This window comes from Diachasma alloeum, unplaced genomic scaffold (genome assembly GCF_001412515.2).
Source record: "Diachasma alloeum isolate Michigan unplaced genomic scaffold, Dall2.0 Dall_scaffold_00183, whole genome shotgun sequence".
NCBI classification, from domain to species: domain Eukaryota; kingdom Metazoa; phylum Arthropoda; class Insecta; order Hymenoptera; family Braconidae; genus Diachasma; species Diachasma alloeum.
In genome coordinates, this window is record NW_021680349.1 from 3,179,457 (window position 1) to 3,201,871 (window position 22,415).

A 22,415-nucleotide genomic window follows, 5' to 3' on the forward strand; every position below is an offset into this window, starting at 1 on the left:
AAATTTTTTGGAAATAATGAAATAGAGGGGATAACGCCTTTTTTTTCAGAGGTGATTTTTCAAAAATTTATTTAAAAAAAAGTACTAACTAGCAAATGTTTTTTATTAGCTCGCAATTTTTTTCAAAACTACTTCAATGAGGAAAAAAATAAAAATTTGGAATATCTATACATGAGGGGCTAATTGACCGGATCTATAATTGATATCGACTGCAAATAAAACGAATGCAATTTCTACTCTACCGACACTGTTTGGCCGACTGCAAGGATGGCGAACAGATGTTTGAATCTTTGTACAGTTGTTCCCTTAGATTTTTCACAAGTCTATGCACAGTCGTGGAAGTATGAACGGAGCCGTCCCAGGCCGGGCCTTAAAGTGTCAGTGCAATGGCTACAGAGGAACGTCGTGTTGCCCTGATCACCGGTATCACCGGCCAAGTGAGTGCTCCGTTCTTCCATAAGTCCATAATATTCTTGATCTATTCATCCCCCCAATTACATTATTTCCATAATTCTGAACAACTGATTACTCCAGGATGGTTCGTACCTCGCGGAATTTCTCCTCGAAAAGGGTTACGAAGTGCACGGAATTATCAGACGTGCGAGTTCCTTCAATACTGGAAGGATTCAGCATTTATATGCAGATCCCAAGAGTCATCGTCATGGCAAAATGAAATTACATTGGGGAGACATGACGGACTCTAGTGGATTAGTCAAAGTTATATCTGCCGTTCAACCTACAGAGATTTATAATCTCGCAGCGCAAAGCCACGTCATGGTAAAGATAGCAAAATAATAAAACTATCCGGCTTAGACTGCAAGCGCCTTTTTTCGTCGTGAATAATTGAGGAGATAGTTATGGGAGTATTCGCTGATTTATGGAAAATATCTTGGCTTTTTTCACATCAGAATTCTTGTAATTTCCCATCAGACGTCGGTATCCTTATTTTCATATCCTGTTTTTCACTAAAAAAATAACAGTGCAATGATAAAAGATGACTTAGCGCCTTTTATCCCAGCTTAAAAGCCTTTTGATTTAATTACATTCGACTCTTCATTGTATTGTTATGGAATGCTTGGAACGAATGAATAATCCCTTCCCTCCCCCTGAAATGTGAATCAAGTGACAATTGAATGATTCTATTCTATTGCTTTGATTGGCTATATGCCTTTTTTTCAAGTAGAGGGCAAGTGCCGATTTGTTCTCTGAAAGATTTTTGCGCCATCTGTTTCATGCTCCGAGAAACTCGAAATCAGAACAAAATTTGTTTTTTTTCAGTTATTCTGTCCGATGCTAGAAGCGGCTACTTCTATTCCAGTTAAATATCCAGATTGAATATCCCAATCATCCCAAGATTCCAAAGGCGTTTCTGGATTTCTTTACTTTATTCTTTTCTGGTGTAATTAGCTCGTATCGACGAATGAAAATAATCAACGTTCCAATTCCAATAATTAATTATTCATAGTATTAGAAAAAAACTTTTCACTTTTAATAGTCCACTTTCCTCAATCGGAAGGTCGATTCAACTGAACTAAATTCTATTTGGGAGACCGCTGGCAGTATCTAAGACCGCTATTAATTATCGGAGTGCCAACAAAAGATGTAAAACAAGGAGTAAGAAAAAAAGAAAGGATAGATGTTAAGAGAGGATATTTGGGATGATAGAAATCCTACTCAGAATTTACGGAAGAGAAAATCTAGCGCTCTCGATGCCATCTGTTTCCTATTTTCACTTATAATTTTTTTCATTTCCCATCTAAAGTCCAATCATCATGATCTGTGATTAATTCTCAATGTGAAAATAGCAATCACTCCCTATGAAAATTTATCAGCCATTTTAATTTTATTACCCAGGTGAGTTTCGAATTGAGTGAATATACAGGGGAAGTAGACGCCATTGGAACTGTGCGTCTCCTCGATGCCATAAGAACTTGTGGCTTGGAGAAAAAAGTCAAATTTTATCAGGCATCTACTTCAGAGCTGTACGGTGGCAAGGACACGACGGTTCCGCAGAACGAACAGACTCCGTTCTATCCCCGTTCACCATACGGTACTAAAATTGTTGAACAAATCACGTTGAATTATTCAGTGTTGGTGAAAGTTTAATGACATCGATTAATGATTTTTACAGCTTGTGCTAAACTTTATAGCTACTGGATTGTCATAAATTATCGCGAGGCGTATGGATTGTACGCTTGCAATGGCATTCTGTTTAACCACGAGAGCCCGAGGCGGGGTGAGAATTTCGTTACGAGGAAGATCACTAGGGGTGTGGCGAAAATTCATGTCGGAGCTCTGGATGTTCTGGAGTTGGGGAATTTGGATGCTGTGAGGGATTGGGGCCACGCCAGAGATTATGTTCGGGTAATCACAGTGATGAGGAGCGAATTGTACTCCAACAAGTCTTCCTCTCAAATCTCAAACCCTGTAGTAATGACAATGACAATGACATGATGACAATTCTGCAATTTGAACGAAATATTTTTCATTTAGCTTCACTTCACGAGAGATATTCTCATCCGGCAATGGGACAGTCAGAATATTTAGTCTGCTTCAAATTAATTTACGTGAAATTAATCACTACATGGAAACCCTCAAGGTGATACGGCCCATGAATTATTGAATTCCAAATGAAGCATCAAAAAAGTATTCGTCCCATTCCTACAACCTCTACTTATTAAAATTTTTCCCCCTCTCACTGGACTCTCAAAATTCAATGAAGCATTTCAGGAATGTGATCATGTCGTTTTGATTGACATTGATGACTGAAAGTCAATTGAAAAGAATGAGCTAATCGGGTGTCAGAACAAATTGAAAATTACCCGTGAACTTGTTTTCCCCCAGGCCATGTGGATGATGCTCCAGCAGGAGACTCCTGAAGATTACGTTATAGCGACCGGAGAGAGCCACAGTGTCAGGGAATTTGTTGAAACTGCCTTTCGTCATGTGGGAATTAATATCACGTGGACGGGGGAGGGCGTCGACGAGGTTGGAAGTGATAAGGATACTGGGAGAGTGCTAATTCGGGTCAACCCAAAATACTTTCGGCCAACGGAAGTCGTGAGTTTCATTTTTATCAGCAAAAATCGAATCATTAGAACAGGATGAGGCGATTTCACGTCAGAACAAGGAGATTTGGAGAATGGGCATTGCATTGTGATATAATGTGTGTAAAATATTAATCACGTTATATCACAATTTTCACCATTTCACTGTTCACTTGCTTTTGATCTTCGTTTACATTGCTCTCTTCATTTGCGTTAGGTCATGCTCCTCGGCGACTCAACGAAAGCGAAAACGAAATTCGGGTGGCAGCCTACCGTCACTTTCCCGGTGAATATTCAATTTCATTTCATTTTCACATAGATTCAACAGCTCTATGGGACCGTTAGAAGATTAATTGTTTACTTTTACTGCTTTCCAGGAATTAGTCAAAGACATGTTGGACGCTGACATTGAACTGATGAAAAAGGACCCAACGGCCTAATAAATCTCCTGTATTAACGAACATTGTAAAAAGTCATTCCAACACCATTGATATATTTTTAAGCCATAAAACGTTGCATTTTGTAACTTTTATACGATAACTGAGATAATTCAGTTGATACGAAGAATGTAATTTTTAAGCACAAGTCTTTCTTAGAAAAGAAAGAAATGAAAATAAAGATAATGATTAATAGACCTGTCTTTTGTATTGAACGTCCACATAACTTTATGTATTATGATAACTGAGATCATTTAGTTTGAACAAAGGATGGGGTGTTTGGAGAACAACAGATGGGAATAAAGATGATGACTGATAGACCTGTCTTTCTATTGAGCATTCAGTGAGAGATTACAAAAAAGTAGAACACAGACTTGTGCGTTTGGCGTGTCTCTTTGAGCGCGTGACGTGCAACTTTGACCTTACTTACGTATTTCTCATTCTTTTGTCATCTGCGACCTTGGTGTGACAGTCTTGGGAGTCTCGAATTAAAAAAGCACTTAAAACTCCTTCGACAGACAGAAATGCATAACTCGAAGAGGTATATTTGGATTCATGACCAGAAGCCAAACTGACAGTTTACGACTGTTTACAGAGACGAATTATTGTGCAAACTGCGTAAAGAATTAGCTTCTTTTATGTATTGAAGGCTTTACAAGTCTCTGGCTGTTCGGAAATAGCATCGTAAACTTTTGGCACCGGTGAAATTATGATGGTCGTAATTTTCAATGCATTATTTCACTTTCGAAAGGAGGAATTGAAAAGAATTGGGAAACAGAAGATGAGAGAATGTGTATTTCGGTTGAGTATTTTTACAGTAGAAATTGTTGAATGTTTCTTCAATTTTTGGATGGAGAGATTTTGGTGCTACATTTATGGATTTAAATGCCGCAGTTTTACCGATCGCATTCTCCGCTTTATCATTTCGAACCGGTCAAATGTTTGAGCATCGAGGCAGTTGCGTACGGATTGTCCCGTGGTACCTGCGAAAGGAAATAAATCAGGCAAAAATGTAATCGTCTTTTCTAATTGCTGACAATTACCATGTGCCCGGCTCTGTTGATCCAGTACATTTTGAAATTTTTGTATTCCTTGAGGTATCCTTCTATGACGTTATTAACGACCACCGGTCTTCTCGGAGGTGCACTCCACCCGGCAACATCTTTAAACATTCGCTCCACCCATTCCACTGTTCCTAGGGTGGCAACGATCAAATCTAATTGTCCGGTGAAGACGAATACCTCTAGATTTGTTTGGTTTGTCAACTGTTGAACTAATTTTAAAAAAAGAAATACAAGTGAAACGAGATTGAAACATGGAATGAACGAATTTGTTCATTGAGTAAAATTACGAATTATGAGATACATTTTTTAGAGAAGTGAACGCTAGTCACAAAATTTAAAAACGTCAAGTCCTCGATGTGCACGAAGAAATATTCAGTAGAAATTGCGGAATAATTTACGTAATCCGCAGTGGGGAATCGTTTTCCCGCAACTTTTATAGGAATGGAAGAGAAGAAATCTGAAACGTTCAGTGAATTTTCAGGTTCATCACCGAATAAAGTACGAAATTGTCACGTAATTTTTCCCGAAGAAGTCAAATCTTACAGAAATTTCCCGACTTATTATGCCTCCAAAATCAAATATTCTTGAATATTCAACAATTTTTATGAAGGTGGTGAGTTATTTCTACGTTCCGTTCCGTAAAATTTCTCAATCGTTGGGGAAAAATTACGGAACGACTTGTCCCCACAGCGGTGCGTCATCAGACTGCTGGTTAATTTTTACGGAACAAATCTTAGAATTTACGTGGCGATTCGTACAATTTCAGTTCCGCCTCACACTTTTTGTTGAATTTTACTTCTCTCGCGGATTGCGTTTCGCAACGTAATTTTTACGTTTTTTCTGGTAATTTTTATTGAATTTTTCTCTCCGTGCAAAACATCGCGTAAAAACAAATTTAAATACCGATGTTAACAACGGGTTTCATGAAATCTTCTTTAAGAATGTTGAAAACTTCTGAACTCTGCAATCCCCACGAGACGTTGAGCCCCAGAGTATTCCTAACACCATTATTCATCAATTCACTGAGCATCCGATCCCGATCTACCTTCGGCCGAACCCCGGGCAGAAGCCGCCCAGTGCGACCCCGTGGCTGCTTCTTCTCAAGAATATTATAAAAATCGATGTTTCCAGTGACATTAACAATCACATTTTCCGTGTATGCCCAGAGGCTCGTCGCGGCTCTCCAACGGCCCTCATCAACAGCCCTCTGAGTCTCCACAGCTGCTTTCTCAATGGCAAGGACCCCACGCCTATCAATCATTCCCTAGGAAAATATTGATTATTTGCTATTCAAAATTAGCATGAATAAACTGTCAACTAGAAATTACGGTTGAGAGGAGAAATGGCGCCCAGGACATGACCGAATCCATCGGGGAAATCCAGGAGTCACCGAGAGCAACGCCACTTAAATTACTCTTGATGGAGCCCGCTTTTTGCGCCTGTAAAATTGAGAAATATTTTCTATTTATCGTCAATAAATTTTGATGATGAGTGACGTTGTAGGATGCATGAATTTCGCCTGAGGATCTTGTAGTTTTCGACAAATATCTGGAGAAAATTCTGTAAAGATGTCAGTTTGTCGTCGTAGAGCCAGAGGGGCGTAACAGCTATGCTTATACACAGCACTTACGCCCCTTTGGATATACGGCGACGATTTGCAGGGAGACACGAATGAAGTTTAAAAAAGTCATTCTTATATTGATGCGTTCAAAAAAAAATTGGTAGAATTTCGTTGTCTTGCTGCGATTGCCTATTGTAGGCCTTTGATCATGATTTCTTCTCAGTTTTTTTTATAGTTTTGAATCAATTAAAGATAGGAGAACTCTAATCAAGGTTTTGCTATCTCTCTTAGATTAAGATAAGTCTATCTAACAGTGTTTGTTTTGATGATCTACTATCAAGGGGAGCATTCAATTTTTTTATAAATTACACTTTTCTATGACTATCTTTGAATCAGGAGATAGAGAAACCCAAAACGTTTTTTGTAGTTAAAATTTATATCTACAATCCGTGAAGAACAAATTTATTGGAAATCTTTAATTTTTTCGTTAGGAAATTCCATCTGTTTTTGTGACTATTTCTTTTCGGAGAAGATTCCGATAGAAATAAATATGAGATTTCGATTTGATTTGCTCCCTCTGGATTTTTTATAAGTAAAAAATATCTCCCCGCTGTACTTTTCTATTCTTCATTACCAATCCAAGAGGTAAAATTGAAAAATTTATGGCCAAGCATTCTTATAATTAATTGAAATTGATTTTAAGAATTAATTAAAATTAATTTTAATTAATTAAAATTTAATTTAATTTAATTTTAAGAATCTTAAAATCTTAAGAATCTTAAGAATTAATTAAAATTTAATTTAATTTAATTTTAAGAATTAATTAAAATTAATATCTATCAACTTCTTTTTCTCAAACGTCTATTAAAAAATGGCATACTTCGTATTATTGTTCTACGATTTTATATTTAAAAAATTGTCGAACGAATTCTCTAGCCTTTCAATAGAGTTCCAATAGAATCCTCTAGAAAACGCGCTAGGTTTATCGTTTGAAAAATAATTCTTCAAAAAAAATTCTGGAGTTCAATTGAGTTATCCATCTCGCTTCACTCTTCGATAAATTGATGACAATGACGAATAAACCACGAATCGTACTTTATACCAAACGAGCCCCAACTCAGCTGCCATCTTGCCGCCATAAGACTCCGCCGTAACATAAGTAGGAACTTTCTGAAATCCTGGAAATTTGTCGAGAAATCCCTTCATGCACTTGAGAAGATCATCGGCAATTTGCTTATTCGTCGTGGCGAATGCAGTTGTGTTTTCAACATAGCTGAATCCCGATCCCACGGGATTATCAATGAACAGAACATTGTAGTCATTGACCCACGTGTAGTTCCGACGATTTCCCTCGAGATCGAGTGGTCCGAGCTCCTCGAAATTTCCGTAACCAGTCGAGGATGCACCTGGCCCCCCCTGCAGCCAAATGACCAGGGGCTTTTTGTACACATTCACTTTTTCCCCCGACGGCGGTGTCACGTAGTACAACCACCAGAACATGTGGGCACCAGGTCGAACGTCGATGTATCCCCATTCCTGCTCGCCCGGGCCAAAGCCCTTTCTTCCTTCCGCGATACCTGATGGATTCAGTGGATTGAGCGGCGAAATAAAAAATCCGCGTTTACTTCAATGGCAGTGACCTATATTGTCTAATATTCTTAATAAGAATTGAAATGCCGGGAAAAAATCGTTATATTTCAGATTTCACAAAGAATTAAATGCGGTTTTTAATTTTTAAGCGGCAAGAAGACGAGAGTTCTCAAATTATTACATTATATTAATCCGATAAAATTTTTCATCTCCTATTTTTATTCTGTGCTATTTTTTTATATATTCAATCAAAAGGTGAGGGTAGAAATTGAATTGATGGGTATTCTTTCATTATTTGAAAAAATATATCAATTTAAAAACTTTCCGGAAACATTGAAAAATCGAAATTTTTATTTTCTTGCTGATCACGTATCTCTGTTCTTTTTTTCACTTTCTTCCATTGAAATTAGATCATATTGATCTTCGCTAGTTTACCTGAATTGTCAATTTATTTATATTTGCTATTTTTTCATTCATTTCATTTTTCATTCATTTTCATTGAATTTTTTTTTCATTTCTATCAATTCTCGCGTCCTAATTAAACTGCAATTCACACGTTCCACTAATTTTTACATCAAATTGTGAATTTTTAGTGACAAAATTCTTTTGAATTCCAGTGAAATTGTCATTTGATAAAAAATACAAAGAAGTGGACCGGAAATTTCACCCAATTTTTTTTTATTATGCCCGACCTTTTGGCTTGCTCAATAGTGCCTGCTTTGCTCTGAAATTTCATATTTTCATTAATGACATCTCAGGTATAATCACCCACCTAATTATTACGCCACAATTCTCCTGTATTTCATAACATTCTAGATTGCTGCCACTCAAAATTAGAGAATGTCAAAATTCGATGGCCAATTAAAAAAAAATTTTAAAAACGGAATTTGGAGTGGAATTTTCGTTAATGACATCCCAGGTATAATTACCCACCTAATTCTTACACGACAGTTCTTCTGTATTTCATAACATTCTAGATTACTCCCACTCAAAATTAGAGAATGTCAAAATTCGACGGATAAACAAATGTTTCCATTCGGCATCGAAAAGCCAAAAAAAAACAAAAAAAAAGATTAAAATTGGAAATCCGAGCTGAACATCCTTTTTACTCTAGAGATTGTGTTTCGAGATTACCATTCAGGAGGAAGCACGTTACAACGACCCAAATTGGAGACATGGCTTTCGGATTTGCTCACTTCAAGGTACCCATCAAAACTGATATTTCACTTGTATTCCGTCCTCAGTAACAAAAACATTCCTAATCTCCTCGATTAGAAATAAAGATTATTATTTTCTCGTCAATCAGTGTCGAACGAAAACTCGGCCGATATGTGATTAGATTAAATTCAGCGTTCGAAACGCTTTCGATAACGATTTCCTTCTGATATTGCCTAATGAGAAATGTAATCAAGAATTATGACCGAGAAATAAAAATTGTTGAAAAATTATTGAATTTCACTCTCATCGCTCACCGTGACCCTACGTCACGCGTGAGATCCGATTAACCCAGCTTCGATGCCTGGGGTAAGGAACAAAAAAATAAGGATTCGGTTGTGTAACAAGTCCGCCGGCGCGTTTGAGATGTGAAATCGACGGGAGGGGAGGGGGGCGGAACAAATGTTTCAAGAAAAACGAAAACGACAGAAATTGGCCACAGGTTACGGGATATTCGTGAAATCGCCAATTCTGGAATAAAATAAATGATGGGAAGATAAATTTCACGTCTCTGTCTCCGGACGAAGGTCAAGTTTGCGTTAGCGGAATTCCAAAGGCCCATTGAGCTCCGGTTTCTTTGCGACAAGCCTTGTCGCCCCAACATCGACGGGAAAGTACCTGTGAAAGGTATATACATATATACATTACTGCGTAACTCATTTCTCCGGTTTTATCTCAATAAAGAAAGAACATGAAATTGGGGGAAAAAAACATGAGTATTATCTTTCACTGGAATGATGTTGCACGCTGTAAAAAATTTTGGCGAAAATTTCTGGTACAGGTCTTGGAAAGTTTTATGACACTGTGGGTACGCTGGGGTTTGAAGGAATTTCATCAGTGGGCCCCAAGAGACTGAATAAACACCACTAGAACGATTGGTCCAGTGACGGAAAACATTAATGACGATTTTCCGAGAGATGAATAATAGGGAAAAAATTGATGTCTTTCGGTTTGTTGATGCGCGTAGATGCACCTGCTAATAAGCTTAAGGTAGTAAAAATAGTAGTTTATCACCATCACGTGGAGATCACAACCCGTCGCCTTTTCCACTCCAATGACTCCCGAAGTCTTCAACTAAAAAATTGAAAAAGTCTCCCGTAATCCGAAATTCGCTGATATTAATGACCCGAATAATAATATTTCTGACATGCAAATTTAACGATCCACTGCGATGGGAAGAAGTGATGGAGAAAGAATAACCATCACCTGCAATAAAAAAATATACAAATTCGTGAGAGTAGTTTTAACCCATGAAATTCGCATCAAATAACTTTCGAGATAATCAAAACATCACGTGCAATATAACGATTGCGATACTGCATTCTTGCGGCCCCCATAATAGACCGAAAAATACGGGTTAAAAAATACGCGGCCTATACGATTTATTCAGAAAAGGTGAGAGTGGTAGCATCCGAAAAAAAACCTCTACCCAAATTTCGCAGTGATTAATTCAGCGGCGAGTTTCAGTTTCGAAAGCGCAATCTTATTCCCGTTTATCCCCGCGTTTCAATTGATTTTTCATTCCACAAGCGGAGAATCATTAAGGATATCCCACTGCCTTTTACAGTCTTGCAGGAACTGGAGTAAAGGATTGGAAGATTTTTAATAATTGAATTTGTTATTTGTTAAACCGGGTTAAGTCGATTTTGACTATTGACCAGTTTTTGTCGAATATCTCGAAATCTAAAAGAGATAGAAAAATTTTTGTCACAACCTTTTTTGTAGAGCCAATTGAGGGTTATAAAAAAGGTCCTGAGAAAAATTTTTCTATCTCTCTCAGATTCCGAGATATTCATCAAAATCTGACCAGAAGTCAAAATCGATTTCCCCATTTTACCCCTTCACTACTGAAATCTTCGCACTACTTGAAAATCCTTAAATCTCCAATAAAATCAAAACCCCCCAGAACGCTCATAAATTCTATGGGCGACATCCTCCCGAGAAAACTGCAAAAAAACATCGACAAGAAAAAACTGCAGGCGCCGAAAAATATGAGATGACATTGTGGTAATTGCCGCAGAGTGAAAGCCGCGAGTTTGAGTGGTTGCAATGGAACGCCCCTGGTACTTCCCACGTTTCAACCGCACAATTGAATGAAAACGCGAAAAAAAGTCGGAATTATCCTCCGTAAAAATCATTCAGCGACACAAATGAATGCTGCGCTAAAACCGCGCTCCCGGAATGTTGACCGTGATCTCTAGAACCAACTCGATACTCCCAATGTCACAATCAAGGTCATCTTCATTAATTCGAGCGTTAAGTAATTGTCTGAGTACCAAATAAAAGGATAGTACAAGAAATCCTCTGTTGTGCTGAATCACCTGGTACATCTAACCGAATCTCCGAGTGAGACATGCGAAATACGCATTAATTGATGGTCTACCGCGACCGCCTGATAAAAATGACCCCCTCCCGACGCCAGTGAAACCCGTTGACTGGACAAAAAAAAACAGCTCCGCTATCTCCCCTAATTAATAGTAAATATTTCATATCCTGAACCGGCGAATCCTCTTGACTCCAACCCAGGAATTCTGGTTTTGCCAGAAGAGAATTTATAATAGCACACTCCCCACTTTCTCCTATTGCTCAATCATTATCATCACCATCTTTTTATTTTGGCGAATTCCTTTCATAAGAACCTTCACTGACCAGACGCCCTTGGGGCATCCCAATAAAAACGCCCCCTCCCCATTATTATCCCATCCTCCCCAGCTCCATCATCCTCGCATTGCATAATCACCCAGTTTGCCAGCATAACCCGCAGCTAAAAAGAATGAAAAATATTACTCTCAATACGGAAATCGTCATAATACCGGTAATCTCCAGGTGCAGTGTCATGTGCCCGCAGAAAATTACCCATCACGTTTCCCTTTTTTAATAAAAAAAAGAATCTTAATTGCTCTTTGGAGTCACTACACTCGCAACTTTCACCCGTATCAAGAGGACTTTTACATGAGAGGCAACAATTGGAGATGTTGCTTGATGGAGATGACGGAAACACTCCATCAAAGTACTTTTTTATCTTATCCTTCAGTCTAGACAGAAATTCCGGGATTTACATCAGAAACTAACGGAATTGATCGTCCAACCGATGAAATAATCATTGAATTAATAATTTTAATGTCACGTTTCACTCCAGAATGCCACCATCTATTATTTTATCATTTTTGTCTACCCGCGGAGTGGACGGGGGGGACTCTCTTCACGCTTTCCGTTTCGTTTGTTCAATGTGCATGCAACAAAACGGCGTAATGTGTATTCTCCTTTTGAGTGGTTATCCCCCCACCACTTTTCCCTCGAGTGTTTAAAAACGAGAGGAGTGTATTCATGATTTAGCCCGCGGGTGTCCCCCTAGGATTACAGTGGGATACAGGTGTGGGCCTCCTCTTCCTAGGCATCAACATTTAATACATGCCCAAACCTCCTCGACGTTTTCGTTTCCCACCTATATAAGCGTTGCTACTACCGGCGAATTTTACCAGAAGAGGATTCACGGAATTGTCGAGTGGACGCGCCTACTTGTCAGCGTCTCATTATAATCGGAGTTTAATTATTTATTCTTCGACTGTTTTTTCCGATACAATCGAGACTTGGAGAAGAATCTGCAAGATGCGGTGGAATAAGCTGGTTAGTGTTGTACCCTGGTGATGTGATTTATGAACATTTTTCAAAGATTAATCTGAACCTCGTGGGCAGAACAAACGTGCCTGGAGTCGTGAAAGTGTCTTTTTGTGTTTCCTCTCGATACCTCCATTACTCTTGATTCTTGCACACATGTGCGATAATTTTTCAGTGTTTTAGTTTATGTAATGATAATGAAAATTCTTGTCCCAGTGAATTATGGAAATGGTGATTTCAGGTGGTGTTGCAGTGCCTCCTGGTCCTTGTGTGTGGAGTACTGGGGGAGCCCATTCGGAAGAGAGAGTGAGTACAGATTTTGTATGGAGGAAGTATGCTAATTGCTCTTGAGTGGATGGATTAGAATTGAGTTGAGTGCGTTGACTGATGATGGCTTGTGGTATTACTTTTGTTCAGAGCACCATTGGGCATTGCGCCCCCACCGTTGCCAGCTGTTGGTGGATTGAGCGGTACTTATGGCGCTCCAACTGAGTCATATAGTCCTCCAGCTCAGAATTATGGACCACCAGCGCCGACTTATGGTCCACCAGTTCCAGCTCCAGCTCCCGCTCCTTCGTACGGGCCTCCAGCCCCGTCCTACGGTCCTCCAGCCCCTTCTTACGGTCCTCCAGCCCCTTCTTATGGTCCTCCAGCCCCGTCTTACGGCCCTCCAGCCCCTTCTTACGGCCCTCCAGCCCCTTCTTACGGCCCTCCAGCTCCGGCCCCTTCATACGGTCCCCCAGCTCCAGCTCTTTCGTACGGTCCTCCAGCTCCAGCCCCTTCTTACGGCCCCCCTGCGCCCCCCGCCGGCACTTGGCAGAAAAAAATAACGTGGAAAGAGGAGTGGAAACAAGTTTGGGAGAAAAAGCTCCAGTGGAAACAGATCTGGAAAAAAGTTCAATCTCCAGTCTGGAAGGAAGTGAAATCTCCAGCGTGGAAAGAAGTCAAAGAAGAGCAGTGGAAAAAGGTGCAAAAACCAATTTGGCAGAAAGTCCAAGTGCCAGTCACCAAAGAAGTGCAAGTTCCTTCCTGGAAGCAGGTCTGGCGGCCTGTGTGGACTCAGGTGCAAGTTCCAGTCGCGCGTCAGGTGCAGGTTCCTGATTGGAAGAAGATCTGGATTCCAGTGTGGGTTGACGATCACAGTCAGGCGCCGGCACCATCGGACACATACGGACCGCCCGGATTTGGAGGCTCCGGAGGGCACGGAGTATCGGACACGTACGGACCTCCAGCGACTGGAGGCTCTGGAGGACACGGAGTATCGGACACATACGGGCCTCCAGCAATTGGAGGCTCCGAAGGACACGGAGGCGACGAGGGTTACCACTACGGGCCACCTGCCGCGCCCCAGAAAAAGCTCATCTGGAAGGCCAGCTGGAAAAAGATCTGGAGAACTGAGCAAAAAACGGTCTGGGAGTCACAGAAGAAAATGGAATGGAAGTCGGAATGGAAAAAGGTCTGGTCAACTCAGAAAAAACAAGTCTGGGTGACTGACAAACGGTTGAGCTGGAAAGAGGAGGATGTTAAGGTGTGGGTCCCAGTGAAAAAGCAAATTTGGGTCAGCCAGAAGGTGAAAATTTGGAAGGACGACTGGAAGAGTGTGACTGTGCCTGTGTGGAAGCAGGTGGCGGCCTGGAAGAAAGTCTGGAAGCCCATTGTGGAGAAAGTTTGGGTACCGAGTGAGCCCCATCACGAGGAGCATCAGGGATATCGGCGATGAGATATCGGCGCCTGTATTCTCCTTATTCTCGAATAATTCATCAATGTGAATATAATATTTAAGAGAATTACGACTTTCCAACTATCCATGACTCTTGTAAATATCTTTCCGCTGTAACTGTTAATTATGTTACTTGTTTTTTATACGAAAATAAAGATATTATAGAACTTTTTTTAAAAATAAGACTGATGTTGCATTGAATGTTCAATTGAATCCCGGAAGGATATCCCAGATGTTGGTGGGCAGGGGGTATGTGTCATGTTAGAGGGGAGAGGAATCGCGTACAGCGACGTGTAACGAAGATAGAAGAGGTCTCAGAGGTCGCCGAGCTAACCCACGGCCTTTACTGCCGCACTTTCTCCGCGCGAAGTGACTTTCCCACTCGGAAGTATCTTCGCAAAAAGAAGCACATGGTCATCATCTGCCTGGAAGGCTTCATGTTTCATTTATTTTATTCTCCACTCATCCACCGTATGAATTGTATTATCCAAAACTAATTGAACCACTGCGAGCGTAATAAAATTAACGTTTCTCGGAGATAAATTTCCCCATCTGCACGAATTTTTCTCCTCCCACCGAGACCGAGGGCCTATTCCTTGCGAAGCTTCCGGGTAAAGGGCCCCACACGCTGGATATTAGCGTGTGGAAAACATCAATTGCCCGGGGACTTCCTCGAGAGCCGGGGAAAGAGTGAAAGTTTGTTCAAGGCTACGAGACTACTCGATCTTCCTCTGGTTATCTTTTTATTTCTGCAATTCCTTTTTATCCCCTTTTTTCTATACTCTCACCGTACGTTATCTCCTTTTTCTTCACGTTAATTCTTACATATACTTCCTGAGACTGGGCTTGAATTAAGTACGAAAGTGGATCGAGAGCGAGAGTATTATTGAGTTATGTATTAGGCGCAATGGAGTGGCTAAGCGTGCTCGGCATATCGAACGAGCCATCTCACGTAATAGGACGCGCAAAGAAAACTACGGTCAGGCATCGGTACTTGCTCTTTTGAAGATCGGCTTTTGAATACATTGTCTCGTACGGTTATTATTCTTTCGATCATTATGACTATTATGACGCAATGCTGTGGAGAATATTTCGACCGAATTTTTAAATTGCTTCGTAGCTTTTGGCCTCTGCGGTCGTTACCTGATTCGAAGTGAAGAAATTTATTATGGCCAAATGATAAAAATTCATCAAGTCTTGCATTTTTGTACCCAACGGAATATTGGTTTGAGGGAAGACTACTATATATGAGTTTTAAACGTCGCGGGCTGTTGGAATGAGATTTCTCATAAATTGAAGATCGATTATGTATGTTTAAAAACGAATAGTCAGGGCAAAAAAGCTAATTGTTTATTGTTCGTTTACCCCGCAAACGCTTAAAATTTTTAAAATAGTCCAGGGCCTCCAATTTGCGAACTACAGAGGTTTTTTTTCAATTTTTTTTGGAAAAATATGTGCAATAGCAATTTCGAATTAGTTTTTCAAAATTCAGCTCCTATCTAATTGCACCATGCATGTAAAATAGCCCGAAAAATATTTCTGAAAGAATCAAGAAGATATTTTTAATATTTTAAGAATAATTTTTCTGCCCATTTCAATTTTTATATAATTTTTATATTAAACAAAACGAAATTCGTTGTGTAGGAGTCGAATTACAAAAAACTAATTCGTAATTGTTATTGCACACATTTTTTCAAAAATTTTGAAAAAAAAACCTCAGTAGATCGAAAATTGGAGGTCCTGGACTATTTCAAACATTTTAAGCGTGTGGAGGGCGAACGAACAATAAACAATTAATTTTTTTGCGCTCATTATTCGTTTTTAGACATCTATAATCGATCTTCAATGCGCGATAAATCTCACTCCAATATTCCACGACTTTTAAAACTCACAGTAGTCTCCCCTTAATCCAAATGACTTGATCAATTTTTATCATTTGGACACAACAAATGTCTTCACTTCGAAGCAGCTAATGACTGCAGAGGCCAGAAACTACGAAACAATTATTGCACAATGGAATATTCCAGTGGAATGCCGCTTCGCTCCTGCGAAGAAGTTCTACGACGGGAGGGGTCATATAATTCACTCAATGGAATTTTACATTCCTTCGGAATGTGGCCAGCCCCCGCAGAGATGAAGGAGATGGAGCGAGTGAAATGTATGGCTTTTTTCGCAAATGAAAGGAATTTCTAAATAATTCATGGACGGTCGTAGGTCAGGTGGTGCCACTACCCAAATGCCGTCAGTTTTTAATTTATTCAAAGCAATTGCCGTAAACTTTGTGACGCGGGAGGATAACTCATGGAATTATGCGAGAAACATTTCGCAATTTATTTTATAGAATTTTCTACTTTATTTCATACAATTACAACTGACATTGGAAAGTATACGTGAACTTGGGGAGTATGGGGCATTGAAAACAAGAGCGATTCGCACTAGTGCTCCAGTGCTACCCACTTTGGCATAATATGTTGTTCTGCATTTACTGCACCAGTGGATTTATGTCTGCCATTTTCACTTTTACTCGGTGCTCGGGGGTTTCGAGGGTCTGGGGACGGGAGACTCGTGTGAAAGATCATCTCGGGATGCCTTTGAAAGAGTCGAGTCTTATCTTTTTAACAGAAAGAATAATGGCATTTGTGCCATCAGAAAGGGTTTGGCTTCCCTCCGAATGTTTCCATATTTTTTCAATTGGATGCGCTCAACGGCACGGATTACGATAGTGGGAGTCACGCACCGCCTTGATCTCAAGAAAAAGCCTAACGACTGTCGCCCGAACAGGTTGTGAACCTTGCGCTACAAGTCAAGCGCAACTTTCACGAATCTAATGTATATGGCATTGACTCTGAAAAAAAACAACAGGTCTCTTGCAATCTTTCCACAAATCCTGATATCACTTCCACCTCAATCGATCATTCAACTTTTAATTCATCCGGTTAAGACTGCCCTGTCGAAGCTGATGGACTTTCTTTCAAAATAAACATGACTCGAGTTATTCCAACTACGGAGGAATGCTCTTTCCTCGGTGGGAACGTCTCTTCCCATCGAACTGAAAGAAATTCGCTTGTTTACTCCACCTACAGAAACATTTCAAAGTGCCATAGTAGATGAAAAAATTGATAAACTAATGAGACGTATTTTTTACATCGTCTTAGATCATTAACTCGTCCAGTTATTCCCTGATACATGCTAATAAAATTCCGCATAAACTTTCTCAGATCGATTTCAATTCACCGTATCCCAAAGTTGTGACAGTAAACCGAGATTAGTGTCTCCATCGCAGTCATCATGACCTATACCAAACCGGCGTTTCTCTCGCCATTATCCTGGGCTATTCCTCCCACCGGAAACCAGAGAACATAAAAATTCCAGACAAAAATAATCTACGAACATTTTTATGGAATTTTTTATTCTCTCCTATTGCAACTATGTGCCCCAGCGTATTGTGCCCACTTTCTTTTTTCTCCATGATTGGAGTGTAACAGTCGCAGGCTATATGTATTGCGTACTTTTGTCCGGTACCAGTGCCAACGACGAATATCAATATCTAGAATTTCGATTTCGCCGGTTACGACTTCCCCCGTCCCTGAATTTACTGCATTTCGTCTTCCTCAACGGCCGTGGGAGTGAGCGTCGGGGAAAATCAGCGCTGCTCATTGAAAAAAATAACAGTCTATGCCTTATGAGTTGGGTCCACTCAGTTTATACTTTCTCAGCATTCCTTCCGGCGATATATACCCTCGCGCATGACTCTCGTTGCCCCAAGGCCGTAGATCATGCGGCGATCGAGCGCTCCAGGATCACTATTTGATTGAATGATGATGGATGGCCTGATATTTTCCGTACTTTCTACCTGGCGAACTGATACGTTTCCTCGAAATACTCGATCGAGTGACGATTTTCATGGATCCGTTCCACTAGGAGGAACGTGGTCATCAGCACGTTTGATATGAGACTGGGGAAAGAAAGTGAAACGCCACTGACGTAATTCCAGTCGTAATATTTTTAGGTTTCTGGTGGAGATTTCCAATCGGCATTTTTGATCAATTTTTGGGGCCAAGGATACCTGACCTAGGAGTCTTTACGAATCTAGGTGCAACGTTATTTAAGAATGTTTATCCGAAATTGCAAGTATAAAAAAAAAAGGTTTTTTTTCAACTGAGAGATGAAGTTATTCCCGTTATCTTGATCAAAATTTTAATCCAATAACCCACGTTTGTTATTTAGAAATGGAGTGGACAAAATGCACCAAACGCATGTGCTAACATGCGCTACTGTGGGATAGAATCACTCAAATATTTCCTCTTTTTGCCCGGGTACCCCAGATTTTTCTCCGACCACTGGATTCAGTGTGATTGTACACATTACCTTCTATTTTTACTTCTATTTTTAAAGTTCTAGTAGCCGAATTATCAATTTAAACATGAATTTAATAAGAGGAAAACTTAGTTTATTCATTTCTGCCGAGACTATTGCGATTAATTTTTTTTAATGTTTAAAAAGTTAGTTTTACATGTTCTTCTGCTGTCAGCCGAGAAAATTACAGAATTTTCCTTGGCCATGAAAAAAACACATTTCCCGACAATTTACCGGCACTGGCTAAACATCCTTAATTATCTTGAGCGGAAACATCATTAATATAGCAATTAATGTTCAGGATCATCATCGCCATTGCGTTTGACCTCTTCACTGGATAAATATTACTCTGTAGCTTTACTCTACTTGATCTTGTCGTTAACCAATAAATATTTTATCGACAAAAGATGTCTCTAATTTGTTGCAAAAAGCTCCAAAAATCTGAATATTCAAACTTTTCGACTGCATTCTCACTGCGGTATCTCCAGTTACGTGACACGTTTCACCGAAATGGGGAGAACATCATCCCAGGGAAATTATCAGTGCGAAACGCGTCACGTGACTGAATACTGCCCCCGGATTGGTCGAAATCAAAACAGAAGAGATAATCCCCGAAATTCCATTTCTCCCCGGAATCAAACAACGATTATGAACCTATCGATGGCCTATCGATACAGTTTAGCACTTGCGAAAGTGTTTTCCCGTTGGTAGTAGAGAAGATAATGCCACAACCGGGAATTCACTTTCATCCGAAACCACCACCTCGCACTCGCCCATAGCGCCCATCTGGAGAGTTCCCCAGCAATAAACAACGACTTATTACCAATAAAAATAATCATGATCATCACCGAAGTCCAAAAAGCTCTGATTGTTCCCGCCGTTGTGCTCCCGAAGGAATGTAGATCAACGGTACTAAACAACCTTGGCTACGTAACCTTGCTGAAGGTACAATGTTAAGCTGCACAGTCACGCACACACGTGACTCCATTTATTTTTTCGTGAAGAAATGGCTGCCGAGGTGGGGGATGCCATGAGGTGAAGAGAAGTTGTTTCAAAGTCGGCGATCACTTTCTCCAGGCAAAATGTGGAAGGACGAAATAACACTTTGCTTCCTTTTTCCATCCTTTCATTATTCTTTGCGTATTACATTACCGTTCTTCCACCACCACCACTGGATGCTCTTTTTTCGTTCTACGTCACCCAGTGAATCCAACCACCACCACCACCACCGTCGCTGGTGAAGAAAGACAGTAACACTGACACTGGGTATTGCCCTCCTTCGGTCGATTCCGATTCGTCTTTGGGTAAATGCTCAGACCCACGTCGGGGGGTTTCAACGGGGATAACCCATTAGGGGGAGCACCTGAGAAACCGTGCCTATATAACCACGACGTTCCGGTTATTGGACCAAGTTAAGCGAGTTTTCCTGTGCGCTAGGGAACAGAGTTTTAACGCCGGGGTCCCCTAACGGGCGACACCAGTGAATTATGAGAATCCGCCTGAGATGTGCGGTGAGTTTTTTTTAAAAACTGAAGATTCATGGTTTATCGTTTTGTGATAGTCGTGGGTTCACGTGAAATTTTCATTTATTGTCTGATTTTATGTGTTTATCCAGGTTTTGCTCGCACCGCTACTGCTGCAAGTCGCCCTTGTGAGCAGCAAAGCGGTAGATCAGAATAATCAATTGGAATTGCAATCGCAGTGGCAGGGTCAAGCACAGTAAGTCGTTGTCTCGTTATTGTAATATTCATTTGAATATGTCAAGGGGTTTTGAATAAACTTTGAATATATCTCATTCGCAGAAGTGAGGGCATTCAGAAGAGATACGATCCCTCAGCGGGCTTTGACGATCATCATGAGAAGGGTTACTGGAAGAAGAAGTTGATATGGAAGCCTGGCTGGAAAAAAATATGGAACAAAGGGCAAAAGCAAATATGGAAAACTGGGTGGAAAAAAATCTGGAAACCCGTGTGGGAGCCTACGAAGCGTGCGGTATGGAAGGAAATACAAGTGCCCGCTTGGAAGAAAATTTGGAAGCCTGTCTGGAAGGAAATCCAGGTACCAGTTTGGAAGGAAATCAAAGTGCCTGCGTGGAAAAAAATTTACAAGCCCATTTGGAAGCCGATAAAGGTCCCAGCCTGGAAGGAGGTTAAGGTGCCTGACTGGAAAAAAATTTGGAAGCCCGTTTGGCGGGAAATTCAAGTTCCAGCGTGGAAGGATATACAAGTTCCAGCGTGGAAGAAGCTTTGGGTGCCTGAATGGGTCAAAGTTGGAATACCCGGTGAGCAGCATTTAGGCACTGATCATCATGGCTGGGAATACACGAGCCACGATTTGTGGAAGAAGAAGTTAATCTGGAAGCCTATTTGGAAGAAGTACTGGAAGCCCGCGAAAAAGCAGATTTGGATTCCTGATAAAAAGCTCGAGTGGAAGGAGGCATGGAAACAAGTCTGGAAATCGGCGAAACAGCAGATATGGGTCGATGACAAAAAGCTCGTCTGGAAAGAGGAATGGAAGCAGATCTGGAAGCCATCGAAAAAGCTCATTTGGGTACCAGATAAAAAGCTCGAGTGGAAGGAGGCGTGGAAGCAGATTTGGAGGCCTGATAAAAAGCTCGAGTGGATACCAGACAAAAAGCTCGCGTGGAAGGAAGCGTGGAAGGAAATTCAAGTTCCAGCGTGGAAGGAAATTTGGGTTCCAGGATGGAAGAAAATCTGGAAGCCTGTTTGGATATCCGAGTGGTTCCCAGCTGAAGATCATCATCATCCTCACGGCGGATGGGAAGATCGTAAGGACGATGGCGCAACAGACGATCAGCGACAGAGATTAGCACGTCAGAGTCAGCCGTTACCATTAGTTCAGCAACCACAGCAACAACAGAATCCACAAGGAACGAGCCCATTGGCCTCAATAACCGATGATCTGGTGCCGCCTGCCTCGGATCAGCAAGCGACGTGGAAATTTCCAAGTAGCTGAGGAAAACCCTAAAGACTACATGAGCTTGTACAAAGAACACTCGACTCTTCGATTCTCTGATGGACGGGAGACCTTACGTACTGTAATATAAGCCAATGTACATACATACTCAGTTCGAGATTAAGTAGCGCAACGAAAATGCTATACCAAGATTTTTACTTGGCGTTCATCTCACTATTTTTTAATATTATTGACTTGTTTTTTTATACTCATCTGTTTTTTTTCTGATAAAAATGTTAATTGTTGTCATGATTGTTGAATACTGCCTGTTGCGAATAAAACTGATATTTTTTGTTAAAAAAAACAACCTGGGAAATTTCTCTCCTTTTTTATTTACATCCTTATTTGTCGCGTGTGATACAAATATTCAAGCAAGAAATCGCCCGTAAACTCAACTGGGAGAAAGTGCAGCGCGAAATACATATGTATACGCGCACGCTTGCGACAGTTGGAGGGGCTTTTGGAGAGAAAGTACCTGAGGAACGAAATCCACCGGCCACCCACACCTGGTCGATCAATTACACCCGATGTGTGGCAAAATTCTCTCTGCCTATTTGATTTTCTCCCTGAATCCATAAATTTGCGGATGAATAGGGGGAATTTGCCGCTTGAAAAGCCCATCACGTAGTGGATAAATGTAAAAGTAAAATGTCCAAATAATTCCTTTTAAAATGCACGGACGAGATAATTGCTCCGCACTGAATAAAACACATTTGAATAAAAATTTCTCGCCACGTAGGAAATATCTCACGTATTTTGCAAATAAAAGTAACGAAAGAGACGAGACAGCAGGTACGGAAATAAACTTGAATAATAACCATCGTCAGCACT

At 40.5% G+C, this 22,415-nt stretch overlaps 4 protein-coding genes across 4 annotated transcripts; 3 read left to right on the forward strand and 1 right to left on the reverse strand.

Annotated features, from left to right (window-relative positions):
* The first annotated feature begins 298 nt into the window (after positions 1–298).
* Positions 299–3,679, forward strand: LOC107046896 (GDP-mannose 4,6 dehydratase). Its single transcript, XM_015269622.1, has 7 exons — positions 299–437; positions 535–777; positions 1,855–2,050; positions 2,132–2,364; positions 2,845–3,060; positions 3,265–3,333; positions 3,425–3,679. The coding sequence occupies exons 1-7, from the start codon at positions 387–389 to the stop codon at positions 3,485–3,487; spliced, it is 1,071 nt and encodes a 356-aa protein (XP_015125108.1). The 5' UTR covers positions 299–386; the 3' UTR covers positions 3,488–3,679.
* A 578-nt stretch (positions 3,680–4,257) lies between these two features.
* On the reverse strand, positions 4,258–8,906 carry LOC107046950 (retinoid-inducible serine carboxypeptidase). The gene is made up of 6 exons (XM_015269677.2): positions 8,834–8,906; positions 7,205–7,686; positions 5,877–5,987; positions 5,452–5,812; positions 4,528–4,757; positions 4,258–4,467 (listed from the first exon to the last, which is right to left on the reverse strand). Exons 1-6 carry the CDS (start codon positions 8,874–8,876, stop codon positions 4,405–4,407), a joined length of 1,290 nt encoding a protein of 429 aa, XP_015125163.1. The 5' UTR covers positions 8,877–8,906; the 3' UTR covers positions 4,258–4,404.
* Positions 8,907–12,523: 3,617 nt separating this feature from the next.
* On the forward strand, positions 12,524–14,252 carry LOC107047010 (extensin-like). The gene is made up of 3 exons (XM_015269737.1): positions 12,524–12,541; positions 12,774–12,838; positions 12,950–14,252. The coding sequence occupies exons 1-3, from the start codon at positions 12,524–12,526 to the stop codon at positions 14,250–14,252; spliced, it is 1,386 nt and encodes a 461-aa protein (XP_015125223.1).
* A 5,843-nt stretch (positions 14,253–20,095) lies between these two features.
* On the forward strand, positions 20,096–21,584 carry LOC107047013. Its single transcript, XM_015269740.1, has 3 exons — positions 20,096–20,119; positions 20,224–20,327; positions 20,411–21,584. The coding sequence occupies exons 1-3, from the start codon at positions 20,096–20,098 to the stop codon at positions 21,582–21,584; spliced, it is 1,302 nt and encodes a 433-aa protein (XP_015125226.1).
* Positions 21,585–22,415: the final 831 nt, after the last annotated feature.

Bases quoted from the DNA above. Each gene is read 5' to 3' on its own strand.
- LOC107046950 (XM_015269677.2), bottom strand. From the start codon at position 8,876: ATGTCTCCAATTTGGGTCGTTGTAACGTGCTTCCTCCTGAATG. The intron at 7,687-8,833 runs GTAATCTCGAAA...TGAATCCATCAG, and splicing joins AACGTGCTTCCTCCTGAATG to GTATCGCGGAAGGAAGAAAG. The intron at 4,468-4,527 runs GTAATTGTCAGC...TTCCTTTCGCAG, and splicing joins TCAACAGAGCCGGGCACATG to GTACCACGGGACAATCCGTA.
- LOC107046896 (XM_015269622.1), top strand. From the start codon at position 387: ATGGCTACAGAGGAACGTCGTGTTGCCCTGATCACCGGTATCACCGGC. The intron at 778-1,854 runs GTAAAGATAGCA...TTTATTACCCAG, and splicing joins CAGCGCAAAGCCACGTCATG to GTGAGTTTCGAATTGAGTGA. The intron at 2,365-2,844 runs GTAATCACAGTG...GTTTTCCCCCAG, and splicing joins ACGCCAGAGATTATGTTCGG to GCCATGTGGATGATGCTCCA.
- LOC107047013 (XM_015269740.1), top strand. From the start codon at position 20,096: ATGAGAATCCGCCTGAGATGTGCG. The intron at 20,120-20,223 runs GTGAGTTTTTTT...GTGTTTATCCAG, and splicing joins GAATCCGCCTGAGATGTGCG to GTTTTGCTCGCACCGCTACT. The intron at 20,328-20,410 runs GTAAGTCGTTGT...TCTCATTCGCAG, and splicing joins CAGTGGCAGGGTCAAGCACA to AAGTGAGGGCATTCAGAAGA.
- LOC107047010 (XM_015269737.1), top strand. The intron at 12,839-12,949 runs GTGAGTACAGAT...ACTTTTGTTCAG, and splicing joins GAGCCCATTCGGAAGAGAGA to AGCACCATTGGGCATTGCGC.